At 53.5% G+C, this 16,494-nt stretch overlaps 1 protein-coding gene across 2 annotated transcripts in view; it reads left to right on the top strand.

Moving 5' to 3' along the window:
* The window catches only part of CUX2 (cut like homeobox 2), a 257,661-nt gene that overhangs the window by 232,213 nt on the left and 8,954 nt on the right, over positions 1 to 16,494 (top strand). For both annotated transcript variants that reach the window (XM_057305974.1, XM_048221286.2), the window contains exons 11-19: positions 390 to 581; positions 683 to 741; positions 1,238 to 1,286; positions 1,380 to 1,479; positions 2,608 to 3,282; positions 4,095 to 4,196; positions 8,120 to 8,907; positions 9,644 to 9,803; positions 15,975 to 16,244. In XM_057305974.1, coding sequence (XP_057161957.1) covers positions 390 to 581; positions 683 to 741; positions 1,238 to 1,286; positions 1,380 to 1,479; positions 2,608 to 3,282; positions 4,095 to 4,196; positions 8,120 to 8,907; positions 9,644 to 9,803; positions 15,975 to 16,244 — 2,395 coding nt within the window. The remainder of the gene's footprint in view (positions 1 to 389; positions 582 to 682; positions 742 to 1,237; positions 1,287 to 1,379; positions 1,480 to 2,607; positions 3,283 to 4,094; positions 4,197 to 8,119; positions 8,908 to 9,643; positions 9,804 to 15,974; positions 16,245 to 16,494) is intronic.

The raw sequence follows: 16,494 nt of genomic DNA, 5'->3' as shown, positions 1-16,494 counted from the left end.
AGAAGTGCATGTGTGCACCCTTAGTGGACGCTGCCAAGCAGTTTTCCAAATCACGTACTTGTTCTTGAACTTCCTCACGGTTTAGACACATCTTCCTCCAGAAAACCTTCCCTGCCCACTCCCTGCCAGTTTGAATACTAGAGGGAAGGCATGCAGGCTGGTAGGACTGGCCTGAGCAAAGGCTCAGAGGTAGAAGGAGGAAAGCCAGAGCCTGTAAGGAGGGGCTGAGTCACTCTGGGGAGCACAGCACAGGGTAGGGAGGTAGGGGTGCGTGCCACAGATGGATTTCCCATTTTGTCTGGGATTCAGGGGTGAAGGAGCCAGCCCTCCAGCCCTCCAGCCCCCTGCCCTGCACCGCTTAGCCCCTCAAAGCCCCACTTTGTCCTCAGGATAAGGTGAACTTCGCGCTGTGCTCGGGCCCCCGGCTCGAAGCCGCGCTGGCCTCCAAGGATCGGGAGATCCTGCGGCTGCTGAAGGATGTACAGCACCTCCAGAACTCTCTGCAGGAGCTGGAGGAGACCTCTGCCAACCAGATCGCGGACCTGGAGCGGCAGCTCGCGGCTAAGTCTGAGGCCATAGAAGTAGGTCTTGGGAGAGGAGGTGTGCAGACGGGGGACAGGCGGGGCGTCCTCAAGCAGAAGGACGTGGGCCAGCCTGAAACCGTCTTTGTTTTCTCCTCTAGAAGCTGGAAGAGAAGCTCCAGGCGCAATCTGACTATGAAGAAATTAAAACAGAGCTGAGGTACTGAGGGGACTGGGGCTCCACCACCCCCAGCCCTCTTCCTTAGTGAGGAGGGGCCCTGGACAAAGTTCATGATTTTCCTCCCTCCCACCGCACCCCGCTTGGTGATACCCTTGTCTCTCCTCCATGGCAGCCTTAGTCTCAGAACTTAACCATGCTTGGTTCTTTGCCCTCCAGAGCCACCTTTAAGGAGAACATGCAAGGTGGCTTGTGGTCCGTGCGGGAACTGGCGGGGGATGGTGCTTGCATCAGACTAGCTCAGGCCGGCCAGTGTGGGAGTGGGTTAACGCAACACCCCTCCAGGTATCATTGGAACCAGTTCATAGCCTGCTACTTAAGGCCTGTTGTTGTCCTGAGTCCAGTGTTATGTAGGGTCCACAGGGTGGGGCAGTTGTTCTCAATCAGGGAAGGTGAGCTAGAGGAAGTACCTCTCAAGACCTCTGCCTGAGCCCCAGGAACTTGGCTGGCCTCGGACTCTCTCCACTTTCTCTGGCAGCATCCTGAAAGCCATGAAGCTGGCCTCCAGCACCTGCAGCCTCCCCCAGGTGAGTGTTCCCGCCACTGTCCCCACAGTGCAGGCTGCCCTTGAGAGCCTTCTGCCCATCGTGCCCTCTCAGCCCGGCTTCTTGTCTCCTCAGGGCATGGCCAAGCCCGAAGACTCATTGCTCATGGCAAAGGAGGCCTTCTTCCCCACGCAGAAATTCCTTCTGGAAAAGCCCGGTCTTCTGGCCAGTCCTGGTAGGGGAGACGGGATGCTCTTGGGGCCAAGGGGCTGTGATAGGGACTGCCCGTGGGCCTCTGGCCTTCTCCATGCCCACAGACCACTGCCTCCCATGTGAGCAGGAGAGGGATGGAGAAAAGGGATACACATTGAATGAGCAGCTGCTGTGTGGTGGTGCTGAGCTGGGGGCTCTCCGTGGCGAAGCCAGCTGGCTCTGTCCACAGCTCACTCGGGCTCTCCCCCGACAAAAGGCTCCACTCATCCCCAAGCCCCAAGCAGCAGGAAGAGGTCACAGGGCACAAGGAGGGCGTTCACATTATACCCCCTGCAGCAGGACTCCTGATAATGACCCGCAGACATTGCTCTCTTCCCAAATCACCTTCTCAGCTGCTCAGCCCTTCTCTGCACACAGTGGCTCCATGACCTTATAGCTGTGTGGCCCCGGCCAAGACTCTCTATGCTGCCTTTGTTTCCTCATCTGTAAAATGGGGACAATAACAGATCTGTTCCATGGGTGCTATTCACATGGAGAATGCAAATACATAGGACGCGTAGGAAGAGGAGGGCTGTAAGGTGGACGGGGGCCAGGAGTGGACATCCTGCTGCAGTGGGCATTGGTCCAAACGCCCCACCCTGGGGCCAGGTGCTCAGTGCATGTTCTTAATGTAGGAGGGAGGGCCCCAGAGCTGGCATGTGGGCCAGGCCTGCACAGATGGGGATTTGAGAATCAGAAGGGGAGCTCTTAGTACTGCTGGATGCCCATAGCACTTCTCTCCCCCTCCCCACCTGCCCTCTCCTCCCCCCTTCCCCCTTCTCTCCATGAATTGCTCTCTCATGGATGTGTCTCTCTGCCTCCCACTTTCTGTTTCTTTGTCTCTCTGTCTCTTTCTGCCTTTCGTTCTGTCTCTGTCTCTTTCATTCTGTCCGTGTCTCCCCTGTGTATGCCTGGTTACTTTCTTGTTTCTCTCTGCCTCTCTATTTCCCTATCTCTGTTTCTCTGGTGTCTCTCTTACTCTCTCTGTCGCTCTCAATATTTCTCTCCCTCTCTCTCTCTCCCTCTCTCTCTCCCCCCATCACTGTCTGCTTCTGTCTTTCTCTCTGTCTCTCCTCTCTTCCTCCATCTGTCTGTCTCTCTGACATTATAGAGGAGGACCCTTCGGAGGACGATTCCATCAAGGACTCTCTGGGCACGGAGCAGTCCTACCCATCCCCTCCTCAGCTCCCACCACCACCAGGGCCCGAAGACCCCCTGTCCCCCAGCCCTGGGCAGCCCCTGCTGGGCCCTGGCCTGGGCCCCGATGGCCCAAGGACTTTCTCATTGTCCCCCTTCCCCAGCTTGGCTTCTGGGGACAGACTGGCAGGGGATGCACTGCTGTCCAAGCACATCATGCCCCCAGCCACCTTCAAGGGGGAGGCAGGCGGCCTGCTGGTGTTCCCCCCGGCCTTCTATGGCGCCAAGCCCCCCACAGCCCCTGCCACCCCAGCTCCTGGCCCTGAGCCGCCTGGGGCCCCTGAGCCGGTGGACGGGGCTGGGGGCAGCACAGCCGGGGCAGGGGCCGGAACCGAGGAGGAGCAGCTGGACACGGCGGAGATTGCATTCCAGGTGAAGGAGCAGCTGCTCAAACACAACATCGGGCAGCGGGTGTTCGGCCACTATGTGCTGGGGCTGTCACAGGGCTCGGTCAGCGAGATCCTGGCCCGGCCCAAGCCCTGGCGCAAGCTCACGGTGAAGGGCAAGGAGCCCTTCATCAAGATGAAGCAGTTCCTGTCGGATGAGCAGAACGTGCTGGCTCTGAGGACCATCCAGGTGCGGCAGCGAGGTGAGGGCCCGTCCCAAGTGCAGGGGCTGCAGGCGCAGGCTCTGGTCTCTGACCCAAACTCTGCCACCTCCCAGCTGTGCCACCTGGGGCAAGTGACTTTACCTCTCTGTGCCTCGGTTTCCCCTTCTGTAACACAAGGATTTCTGGGGCCTGTGGCTACCCCTTGCTCCCCCACCTGGCCTTAATGGGACAGCTCAGGCTGATCACTGTGGGAAAAGGCTGGGCCCAGGGGCTGCCCGGGCAGGTAGGTACTTCCTGAGGACCTCCAAACTTCAGTTCACCCATCCGTGAAATGGCCTGGGTTCCTGCCAGCCTTGCCAGACTTGATTTTTAGGGTATCCCATGTGAATGGCCCAAGCTTTGACCTCACAAACATACCTGAGTGTGAGTTCCAGCACTAGGTGACCTGGGGCACGAAGTGACCTGGGGCAACTGACTAGTTTCTGTGTCTCAGTTTCCCCATCCCTCCCCATCTGTCAGCCTCCCCTGAGGGTTCAGTGAGTATAAATCATTCAGCGGCGTGCCTGGAACATAGTAACTGCTTGAGAACTGCTAGCTGTGGTGGCGGCCATCGTTGTTGTTACCATTGTATTATTATTAGTTCAAGCCAGAATCATTTGTAGACCCAGTTTGTCACACAGACTGGCTAAGTGTGGTCTTGCCACACACACTCGAGGTCTGGCCCTCCCTATCCCAACCCTGGCCCTGGAGCCCCTGAGAAAGAAGGGGACCTGCCCTTCATGCTGCCCAGCTCTAGGGACTGACCCTCAGCATGCAGGTCCCCATGACAGATGCCCCCTTGTCTCCCCCAGGCAGTATCACCCCAAGAATCCGCACACCAGAGACAGGCTCGGATGATGCCATCAAGAGCATCCTGGAACAGGCCAAGAAGGAGATCGAGTCCCAGAAGGGGGGTGAGTGTCACTGCCGCAGGTGAGGCCTGAGCCTCCAGGGCCTGCCCTGAGCAGGAGGTGAGCCCTTGGCCGCTTCGTCAAGGAGATCGAGTCCCAGAAGGGGGGTGAGTGTCACTGCCGCAGGTGAGGCCTGAGCCTCCAGGGCCTGCCCTGAGCAGGAGGTGAGCCCTTGGCCGCCTTCGTCAAGGAGATCGAGTCCCAGAAGGGGGGTGAGTGTCACTGCCGCAGGCGAGGCCTGAGCCTCCAGGGCCTGCCCTGAGCAGGAGGTGAGCCCTTGGCCGCCTTCGTCAAGGAGATCGAGTCCCAGAAGGGGGGTGAGTGTCACTGCCGCAGGTGAGGCCTGAGCCTCCAGGGCCTGCCCTGAGCAGGAGGTGAGCCCTTGGCCGGCTTCGTCTACTATAGCGGGGACTCCAGGCAGGTTAGAACCTCTTTGCCAAGCAACCTACAGCCAAGGGAGGCCTGGACAGCCAGATCCCTGTTAATGTGGGAGCCACTAGCCCTGCGTGACTCTACTCAAATTCCTTGAAATTAAATAAAATTACAGCTTCAGTTTTTTGCATGGTGACAAGTGGCAGCCGTATGGGACGGCCCAGCTACTGCCGCTACCTGGTCTGGATTATCCAGTGTCTTCGACTTTGAAGAGACACAGTGATCTGTAATGACACCAGAACTCTGTGAAGCGTGGAGGCCAAAGCCTCACCCTCCTTCCTGCACCTCTACTTTCTAGTTCTCGAGGAGACCCTGTTCTCCTGGCTTCCTCCTGCCTCCCAGACTATACCTTCTACACTTTCCCAGGAGCCCTGCGTTAGCCTCGTAGTGCTGCTGTTCAGCCACAAACTCTGGCTAAAAACAACACAAATTGATCGTCTTGGAGTTCCGAAAGTCGCAGGCCCGCAGTCCGTCTCACCGGACTAGAGGCAAGGTGTCAGCGGGGCCGCGCTCTTTCTGGAGGCTCCAGAGGAGAATCCATTTCCTCACCTTTGCCAGCTTCTAGAGGCTCCCACATTCCTTGCCTCGTGGCCCCTCCTGCGTCCTCAGGGCCAGCATCATAGCCGCTTCCTCTCTGCCTCCGATCCTCCTGCTTCCCTCTCACAAGCACCCTTGTGAGGATGTGGGGCCCACCCACATAACCCAGGATCGTCTTCCATCTCAAGATCCTTAACTTAGTCACATCTGCAGAGTCCCCTTTGCCATGTGAAGTAACACAGTCTGGGCCCAGAGACGTGGATACCATTGGGAGACCATTATTTAGCCGACCAGAGTGTACTGTCTCCATCAGCCCCTCAAACACAGGGCTCCCCAGGGGACCCCCCCCCCAGGCCCTCTGACTTTCCTACCCTTCTTAGATGAGTTAGTCCATTCCTGAAAGTTCCATCAATACCCAAAACACCCCCTCTCCAGGCCACACCTCTCTCGAGAGTTCCAGAGCCCTAAGCCAACTGCTGGCTGGACATGTCCACCAGGGTTCCCCACTGGCATCTCAGACTCTGAGATGGAACTCACTGTCTTCCCCTACCCCTCACTCACCCCACAAACCCACCAGCTCAAGGCTGGGAACCTGTCACAGATGGTGCCAGACACCCAGGTGGGTGAGAGGTTATCCTTGACTGCCACCATCATCACTTGCTGGGACTCTTGCATTAGCCTCTTCACTGGCCTTGCCAATGATATTCTAGGCCCCACTGCAGCCCATCTCCACCCAGAGGCCAAAGTGATCTTTCTAGAACACATATATGGTCATGTCACTACTCAGAATCCTCCCACAGCTCCCCATTGCCCTCGAGATAAAAATGCCAACTCTTCAGCAAGGCCCCAGGCCCTGTGGTCTTGACTCCTCCTGACCCCCTATGCCTCTCGAATGAACTGCTTATAGCCATGTCCATTCTCATGCTGTTCCCTGTGCCCCTAAAGCCATCCTCACCCCTGGCCAACTCCTGCTCATTCTCAACAATTCAACTCAGAAGTCACCTTGTCTAGGAAACGCCCCACCCCCATCCAGATGGATTGGATACTGACCCTCCTTGTAATCACCTGCACTGCTTGATGCAATGGAGCCGGAGTGGCCTGGATGCAAATTTTGGCTCTGCTCTTTATTAGCTGTGTGACCTTGGGCAAGTTACTCAGCTTCTCTGTGCCTCCATTTTCTCATATTTAAAATAGGCACAATATTAGTACTCCTTTCTTAAGGTTGTGTGAAGATCAAATGAAATCAGTCCTGATGAGCACTCAGCCTGGGGGCCTGGCATGTAGAGGGTGCCCCTGAAAATGTAGCTATCATTACAGTTAACATCGTCATTATTTTTGTCTCTGTCGTTACATTTGTTCACGTTACAAATATCTCTGCTGATATGTCTGTCCCTCCTACAAGTCTGAGGGCTTTTTGCAGTCAGGAACGGAGTTGCATCCCCGCACCCAGCACAGTGCATCACGACACCTGCACTGTAGCTGACTTTGAACGTGATGCTGGCTTGCGCACTCCCACTTTGTGGTGTCTGCTGCCCCCCGGTGGCAACTCAGAACAAGTGTCCCAATTCCCAAGAGTCTGCTGCTGGGGACCAAGTGTTTCCCAAGGACGCTTCCTCCTGCCCGGTCCCTGGGAGGGGCAGAGGAGGCTCACCCTGCTAGGTGCCTACGCTGTCCCACCCAAATAATCCACTGAGGACCTGCTGCACACAGTTTAATTTCTTTCTTCTTGAGCTCCTGTGGCAAGAGAGGCAATCATTCAGTAAACATTGGTTAAGCATCTACTGTGTGCTGGACACAAGGTACGGCTGTGAACGAGACACAATATTGGAGTGTAAAGAACCATGAGAAACAGACTAATCAAACTCTCCCACTAAATAAACAGGACAGCTGAGAGCAGAGACGGGGAGACCTGCTCACAGTTACACAGAGACCGAGGGAGAACCCGGGAGTCTCCTGACTCCCTATACAGTGCGCTCCCACAGGCGGGGCGGGGGGGGGGGGGGGCGGTTCAGAAACAAGATAGCAGAGAAATTTAAAAAGCAGCATCGGGGTGCCTGGGTGGCTCCGTTGGTTAAGCATCTGACTTAATTTTGGGCTCAGTCATGATCTCAGGGTAGTGAGATCCAGCCCCGAGTCAGCTGTGAGCTGCGCCTGGAGCCTGCTTAAGATTCTCTCTCCCTCTCTCTCTGCCTCTCTCCCCGCATGCACACTCTCTGTCTCTAAAAACATACTAATAATAAAAATAAAAAGGCAACATCACAGCAGAGTAGGCCAGCCAGGGGGGTTTCCGTTCAGGGTCTGTGAAGAGGTAGCAAGAGAAAAAAATGCCTGGGTTATTGTCCCATGCCCCTGACAAGAGTGAATGCTACGCAGAGAGCAACTAGTAGTCCCCCAGGGAGGAGATGAATATGGCTGACTGCTAGCTTGAGAGTTCTACTCTCGGAATTGAAGGAAATATTTATATACAAGCGGTTCCTTTATCATTGTTCACAACAGTGCCAAACTAGAAACAACCTAAGTGTCCTCTAGCGGGGGATCAGGGAGATAAAGCAGCGAATATCACTTCAAGTGGCATAAGCAGCCATGAAAGATAGAACTTTTAATCATGAGAAAAAGTGATCATGTTGATAGTAAGTGGGGACAAACCAGGCTACACTCCCACATCAAGTATGATTGCCCCGCGCCTGAGGTTAGAAAGCAGATAAAGGAAGAGCCTGTATATAAGTCTTTATCATTGTTCACAACAGTGACAAAGGTTAGAAAGCAGACCAGAAGGAAATACATGAGGGTATTTCATGTGGTTGCCTTTGGCAGAGAGATTAAATTCATTTAACGGCTTTATTGCGGTATCTTCACAGTATCTCCAAAGCATGCTTATACTGCTGCTGGGAACATCTTTGCCCTTCAAACCATGCCCTGACCGTGGGCCTCTGGCCACCCTGTCATCCTCCCAACAGGCGAGTCCAAGAACACGACAGCCCCACTCAGCATCACTAATGGCACAGCCCCAGCCAGCACCTCAGAAGACGCCATCAAGAACATTCTGGAACAAGCACGCCGCGAGATGCAGGCGCAACAGCAGGCGCTGCTGGAGATGGAGGCAGGCCCCCGGGGCCGCTCGGTGCCTCCCTCGCCCCCAGAGCGGCCCTCGCTGGCTGCCGTGAGCCAGAATGGGGCCCCGACCTATGTCAAGCAGGAGGACAGCAGTGGCGGCGGTGGCGGGGGAACCAGCAGCAGCGCCACACAGACGTCCCTCACGGTCCTGTCCCCGGCAGCCTTCGTGCAGAGCATCATCCGGAAGGTCAAGTCAGAGATCGGAGACGCTGGCTACTTTGACCACCACTGGGCCTCGGATCGTGGCCTGCTCAGCCGCCCCTATGCCTCCGTCTCGCCCTCCCTCTCCTCCTCCTCCTCCAGCTACTCTGGACAGCCCAATGGGAGGGCCTGGCCCCGTGGGGATGAGGCCCCCGCAGCCCCTGAGGACGAGGCGGCGGGGGGCGAGGAGGAGCCCCCCAGGGTGGGCGAGCTGAAGTCTGAAGGGGGCGTCCCCGAGGCAGGCAGCGGTGGGCGGCTGGCCTACTACCCAGCTTACGTGCCCCGCACGCTGAAGCCCACCGTGCCGCCCCTGACACCCGAGCAGTATGAGCTTTACATGTACCGGGAGGTGGACACCCTGGAGCTGACACGCCAGGTCAAGGAGAAACTAGCCAAGAATGGAATCTGCCAGAGGATCTTTGGGGAGAAGGTGAAGATAGTGGGGCCCACCCCCAAGAAGCTTAGGGGGCCATAGGGCCCATGGGACCTGGGGAGGGAGAACCACCTAAGGACCCAGCCCCCAGTGTGTATGGTCTGGAAAGAGAGGTTGTGCGTATGGCAGGAACAAGGCAAAAGCAGGATGACCCCAAACCCTTTCTCCTGCATCCATCTATCCCTGGGTCCTGTGGGAAGGGGGCCATGGGCAGGGCTGACGTTGAGTCCTATGGTTGTTCAAGCAGTGAAATGCTTCTGTCTGGTTAGGAATAGCTATTTACCTCCCATCCTCCAGAACCCTCCATCCCTCCCAATGGTCCAGCCACTAAAGGGTTAAGTCTCAGCCCAGCCAGGGGTACCCTGCAGTGGTTAAGTAGTTTTTGACAGCACCTCTGCCCATAGCGGGGGAGCAGGCAAAGGGTCAGGTGAGCTGAGAGAAGTGACCTAAGTGGAAGGCATAGGAAGACTTCCTGCAGGAGGGGGCATTTGAGGGGTCTTAAAGTCAGGAAGGATTCTTACATGTTGGGATATCTGGAATGGCACTGCCGATGGGGGGCATGGTCTAAACACACAGCGGCACCTAGGAAATGAAGAACAAATCAAGGCAGCCCTGGTGTCCCAGGGAATCAGAGTGAACAGTGGTCCCTAAGGGTCTCGCAGAGAGGGAGGGAAGGGATGGCCAGTGTCCCAGGAGCCTGCCTCCCTACCCTTCCTGCTCCACCCATCCCCAGGTGCTGGGCCTGTCCCAGGGCAGTGTGAGCGACATGCTGTCCCGGCCGAAGCCATGGAGCAAGCTGACGCAGAAGGGGCGAGAGCCCTTCATCCGCATGCAGCTGTGGCTCTCAGACCAGCTCGGCCAGGCCATCAGCCAGCAGCCCAGCGCCTCCCAGGGTGAGTGTGGTCGGGGCCCTCTGGTAGGATGCTGCCAACGCCCAGAACTGCCATTCCCAGCTGCCATTACTTCTCTCTGGAAGACTGACTGCAGTGTTATCCTTCCTTCAGCCAGAGGGATGCCCTCTGTTGGTGGTTTTAGACTCTAGGTGGCGCCAGGGTGCCTAGAGCAAGTGGAGAAAATACTTTGCGTGCGGAGCGGAGCGGCACCCTCCCATCCCCTGACCAGAATCGCTGATTGAGCTCTTTCCCCAGCTATGAACACACAGCCTCAGAAGCCTTAGCACAGAGATTTGGGCTGTTATCCATCCATTAGTGATGTACAGGCAGGGTGAGGAAACTGAGGCTCAGAGAGTTGCCCAAAGTCACAGAGCAGAGAAGGAAGGATGGAGTCCGGGGAGGGACTCTAGCAAGCCCACGCTCCCTTCCCCATGACGACCAGTGGGCAAGTGAGTCGGAGTCCCGGTGAAGTGCAGGCATAACAAGAATACTGCCAGAAACATAATGTCAGGCCACAAAGGCATCCCAGGTGATGGTGTTTATTTTAGAAGTTCATGCCCACAAAACAAGACAGCACATTGTTGCAGCATTGGCTACACGCCTGTGCATTAAAATGTCAAAAAGAGGAGTGCCTGGCTGGCTCAGTCGGTAGAGCATGTGACTCGTGAGTTCAAGCCCCATGTTGGGCATAGAGCTTACTTTAAAAAAAAAAAAAAGTCAAAAAGAGCCACCACTCACCAGCCTGGGAAGAGGGGTTCTGCGGGGCGGGGAGAGGAGGGCTCTGGCTGTCTCTGTTGCTTTTTGTCTTTAAAACAAACAGGGAGATTTGAAGCAGATAAGAGAGTGTTAACATCTATTCAGGGCATGGATCCAGGGAAGGGAAAGAAGATTTACGTTTTCTTTTCAGGTTATTTCTATACTTTGAAATATTTTATAATTAAAAATTTTCATTGAAAAGCTCTGCTGCTTCAGGCAGTTGTAAGGACTAATGCAACCGTTCTAATGACAGCTGCCGCTTGTCACACAAGGCTGAGCCCTTGCCGTGCCTTCATCCTTAATCCTCATGTTGGTCTTGACCAGAGGACTGTTTGTCATTCCCACTTTACCGAAGAAGAAATGGAGGGTCTGAGTAGTGCAGTGATGTGCCCAAGGTCACTGGCCAGTCAGTGGCGGAGTCAGGATTAGAACGCAGAGCTTTTAGCAATTAAGGTCCCTACGAGTGCCTACCCCAGAGCCCGTACCTGTGAAAGAGTTCTCATCGTATCGTGTTGTGTTGTGTTGTAATTAATCTTTTTATTGTGGTAAAACTCACATCACGTAAAATTTACCATTTGAAGCACTTTTAAAGTGTACAATTCAGTGGCATTTAGTACATTCAAAACTTTGTGCCACCCCCAACTCTCTCTCACCCCAGGGCATTCTCATCACCACAAAAGGAACGCCGGGCACATTAATCAGTCGTGCCCACTCACGCCTCCCCCAGGCCCTGTAATCACCAGTCTGCTTCCTGTCTGTATGGATTCCCCGCTTCTGGACATCCAAACGGAATCGTACAGAATGTGCCCTTTCATGTCTGGTTTCTTTCACTGAGCATCTTGTTTTCAAGGCTCATCCGTGTTGTAGCCTGTCTCAGTACTTCATTCTTTTTATGGCCGAATAATATTTCCATGTGTGGATAGACCACTTTGGGCTATTTTGAGTAGTGCTGCTGTGAATATTCATGTACGTGTTTTGGATTCCTTTGGATATATACCTCAGGATGGAATTGCTGGGTCAGGTGATAATTCTGTAACTTACTGAGGAGCTTCCAAACTGTTTTCCATAGTGACCGCACCATCTTACACCCCGGGCAGCAATGTGGGGGGAGGGGGCCCTATTTCTTTACATCCTCACCAACGCCTGCGATTTTCCGATTCTCCATGTTTGAAGCCATCCCCGTGTGTGTGAATTGACATCTCGTTGCAGTTCTGATATGCATTTCCCCAGTGTCAAACTGTTTTGATTTTTTAAAATGTCTTTGTTGTGTAAGGATAGGGTTAGGCAAAGACGGTCAAGAATGGTGTTCCTGGTGGAAGAAGCCACAGAAGCAAAGGCTAGGAGGAAGGATCCTTCACAGATTAGGAAGGGAGTGAGGTCCGGCAAGCGTGGACACTTTGCCCAGGGAGTTGGGGGTGAGCCGGATGCCAGGGGAGGCTTCCAAAGCATGGCCTCCCCCACACCAGCTACCTGCCAACACAGTGTGGTTCAAATAACCGACCCTTCAGCACTGCCCACAGTGGTCAGCAACCACTTGTGTCTGAGGCTTGCTTCTCAGAATTCTCTAGCTCCCCCAAAGTGGTCTCTGACCCCTCCCACCCCCACCCCACTCCCCGCCTACCCGAATCTTTCCCACCATCCTTTCTCTCTCCCTCCCTTGTCTTTCTTGCTGCCTTTCTCACTGTGTCTGTGTCCCAGTCTCTCTCCCCCATCCCCTTCTTTTCCCTGTCCCTCTTTCCTACTCTGTGCCTATCCCTACCCTGTGTCCCCCTGTCACTCCATCTCTCTCCTTCCATCTCTCCCTCACTGTCTCTCTCCATCATAATTAGCTGCCCTGTTTGCCCAGGACACGGGACATTCTGTACTACAACCAGCAAAGTCCTGGGCAAACAGACCAGTTTGTCACCCTGCTCTCCCCCCTCTGCCCCGCCAACATCCCTGTCCAACGCCCTTGCTCAAGCCCCAGCCAACCTGACTATTTGTGTCCAACGTCCCGGCCCTTTATAATTAATGTGTTCCTCCTGATAGAGCTGATTTCTCAATCTTTCAATAATTTTGTCAGAAGTGGTCCTTGAAGTCTGAGTAGTTGGAAAAGAACTGTGTTCTGCCTGGAGGCTGGCTGATTTCAGGCTCATCATCTGGGTCTCCCTCCATCTCCTCATCCCGCTCCCTCTCTAGTTGGAAATCTGGCCCTCTAGGAGGGGATGCAGGTGCTCCAAGAGGCAGATGCCTTTGAAGACCCTCAATTCTCCTCCAGCTGAGCCCAGCTCCTCTCCCATGCCAGTGATAGATGGACTATCGAAACAGCCTCTTTCCCAGGCTGGCCCTTTCCCACCAGCTCTGTGTCTGTGCTGGTGAGAGTGACGGGGATGTGTGAGCTCCAGCATCACACAGATGCCACCTGGATGACCAGGATCAGCCCGATTTGGGGGTGGCAGGGAATGATACTCTCTTCGTGATGCCAGCTGCCACCTCCACAGAGCTGTGATGCCACTGCTCAGAACTTTGAGGCTTCACTTTGCACCTTGCAAGGGTACACAAGGGTCCTGGCCAAAATTTATTCACTCAACAGACTTCTGCCCAGCACCTCCTTCCTCCCCAAGCTCTAGAACTCACCCATGACTAACGTGTGGTCCCAGCCTGCCAGGGGCTTATAGTGAATGAGAGGACAGTGTCAGATATAAGCAGACCTCAGCTTGCCACTACTAGTCCCTGTGTGATCTTGGACACATTGCCTAACAGCTCTGAGCCTCAGTTTCCTCCTCTATAAAATGGAATGACATGGTAACTGCCTCCTAGAGATGTTATGAAGGTCACTTGAGATCACATAGCATTATGCTGGGCATGTAATAAGTACCCAATAAAAGGAAGCTTATTTTTATTACCATCATCATTGTTGTCGTCTGGTAAGGGTGAGATCTGGCACAAGAAGGAAATTATAGTGAAGCGTAACAATGTAGTCAAGGTGCTATTAAACCTTAAAGCTGTGCACCTCAGGGAAGGGACATTTTGGGCTGGGTCTTGAAGGATGCATAGGAGTTCGAGGCTAGGGAGAGGGCCTTCAGGATGGCAAAGGCATAGTGACTTAGAAGAGCCTAGGAGGTTTGAGGGGGTGATTGGGGCTGTGAGAGTAGCTCCAGGTCTGTGTGGTGGGTTCCTACAAGAGAGTCCAGAGCCTTAAACATTAGGACAAGGAGGACACATTTCTTGTGCAAGGGTCAATAGGGAGCTATTTAAGGTTCTGGAGCATAGTAATCTGCTTGCTTTCTACAGGGAAGGAAGAACCCCTCCAGAGCAGAGGCTCAGGATGTTCTTTGTGGAAGCAAAGCCACTACAGGATGGTCTTTTCACTGCCTAGCCATCATACATTTTTATACTTAACGAATTTCTGGCAGGCGGCAGCCAAATGTCTTGAAAAAGAGGTACCTGTTTCTAATTCGCTGGAAGATACCATGTGGACCAGCACTGGAATTCCCCATCCTCCACCATGGTCCCCACCCCTTTAAGGGCACCTCCCCCACCTCCTGGGATAGTCGGGAGGCTCAGCTCATGCCCGAAAACCCAGTGGGGGACTGACTCCTCAGGAGTCAGTCATGGAGTCCTCTTGATGGCACCGAGGAGGGCTGGTGTAGGCGTAGTGCTATGTGCTCTGTGACGTATTTGACAGATTCAGGGACTGGGGGTTGACAAGGTGATCCCACCCAACATGTCTTCCAAACGGCTTTTGAGGGGCGCCTGGGTGGTTCAGTCGGTTAACCAAATGGCTTTTGACAACTAAAAACTGTGGCTTATAAACTCACTTTTTAAATATGCCAGTGTACCGTGCACATCTTTTCTTTTTCTTTTTTCAGCTTTATTGAGATACATTTGACATAGTAACATTGTGTAAGTTTAAAGTATACAACATGATGATTTGATATGCATATATATTGCAAAATGTTTACCACAGTAAGACTAGTTAACACATCCTTCACCTCACATAATTACCATTTTGTTGTTCCGTTGGGAATAGTGAAGTTCTACTCTCATAGGCAAATGTCAAGTATGTAATGCCAAATTGTTCACCGTGGTCACCACACTGTACATTAGATCCCCAGAACAGACTCATCTCATGTGGACATCTTTTCATTATGTTATTTTTAATTGCTTCAAGGAATCACCATATTTTATTTAGTTAATCTCTGGTGGTTGGGTTTATAGAGGGTTGCCAACTTACTTTTTGGAATTTTTCATTTTTGAAGTAATTTCTGATTAATTGAAGAGTTGAAACAACAGAACAACAGACTCCCTGTACCCCACACTTGGTCTCACCAATTGCTGATTTCGCCATGTTTGTGCTTTCTCTCCTGACCATTTGAGATATTAGTTCACATCATGTCCTTTTACCCCTAAGTGCTTCAACAAGTGTTTCTCAAGAAAGAGAAACCTGACGATGATACAATACCATTGATGTAGCCCACTATCTATTTTTTTTAAGATTTTATTTATTTATTTGACAGAGAGAGAGACAGCCAGCGAGAGAGGGAACACAAGCAGGGGTAGTGGGAAAGGAAGAAGCAGGCTCCCAGCGGAAGATCCTGATGTGGGGCTCGATCCCAGGACCCTGGGATCACACCCTGGGCCGAAGGCAGACGCTTAATGACTGAGCCATGCAGGCGCCCCACCCACTATCTATTTTCAAGTTTGTTTGTTTGTCCCAATAATGTCCTTTATATAATTTTTTTAAGTGAACTCTGTGCCCAACATGGGGCTTGAACTCACGACCCCGAGATCAAGAGTCGCATGCTCCACAGACGGAGCCAGTCAGGTGCCCCACCATCCTTTATAAAAGTGTCTTTATCCCTGTCCAGGATCAGATTCAGGAACCCTTGTATTTTGTGGTCACGTCTCCTTAGTCTCCCATTTTGAACAGTCTTCTGTCTCTCTTTGTTTTCCAATTTTGACGTTTTTAAAGCCCAGAAGCCAGTTATTCCATAGACTGTCTCGATCCGGCTTTGTCTGATGCCTCCATGTGATTAGGTACAGACCACATTCAGATGCGATGCTGTGTCCTTCTCGGCCCATTGCCTCAGGAGGCACCAGTTGTTGATTTGTCCTTTGATTGGTGGTGTTACCTTTGGTCCTTTGGTTAAGTGCTGTCTGCCCAAGTAGCCGTATCGTAGAGTTACTATTTTTCCCTTTGTGATTAGTAAGTATCTTACAGGGAGATACTTTGAGACCATGTAAATACCCTACTCTTCATCAGACTTTCATCTGCTAGTTCTTGCATCCAGGATGGTCCCTGCCTAAGATACTACTATGACGGTTGCAAAGTGGGCTGTTGCCCATACTTGGCTCTAACAAACAAGCACCCAAACCGTGTGTGTCTGTTCCAGATGGCAGTAACTGCCTTCTCTGTCTCTCTCTGGCCCACAGCCAGTCCCACGGAACCGAGGTCCTCGCCGTCCCCACCCCCTAGCCCCACGGAGCCAGAGAGGAGCTCCCAGGAGCCCTTGATCCTGGCCCTGGAGGGCAGCAAGGAGAACCAGCAGCCGGAGGGACGCTCCAGCTCCTCGCTCGGGGGGAAGATGTACTCGGGCAGCCAGACCACAGGGGGCATCCAGGAGATTGTGGCCATGTCCCCCGAGCTGGACACATACTCCATCACCAAGAGAGTCAAAGAGGTCCTCACGGACAACAACCTAGGTACAGGGTGGCGGGAATCAGGGATGCTGCCTCCGACCCTGGTTGGCTCTTACTTGCCTTGAGCAGAGTGCCCAGAGTGAGATCCCGGGGTCCAGCCTACAGGGGCCGGCCAGCCCAGGGGCGTCCAGGACCCTCTAGAAGGCATCTGACTCTGACCTGGGTCCCTAGAGTAGTACAGACGGGGGGTGAGTGCAGGTCTGATGTGACGTGAATCCTCAGCCCACAGTGACAGTGAGACTCTAGCACAATC

Source organism: Ursus arctos, unplaced genomic scaffold (genome assembly GCF_023065955.2).
Source record: "Ursus arctos isolate Adak ecotype North America unplaced genomic scaffold, UrsArc2.0 scaffold_34, whole genome shotgun sequence".
Classification (NCBI taxonomy): Eukaryota; Metazoa; Chordata; class Mammalia; order Carnivora; family Ursidae; genus Ursus; species Ursus arctos.
The sequence above is the reverse complement of the archived record's forward strand: the minus strand, read 5'-3'. Positions and strand labels throughout refer to the sequence as shown.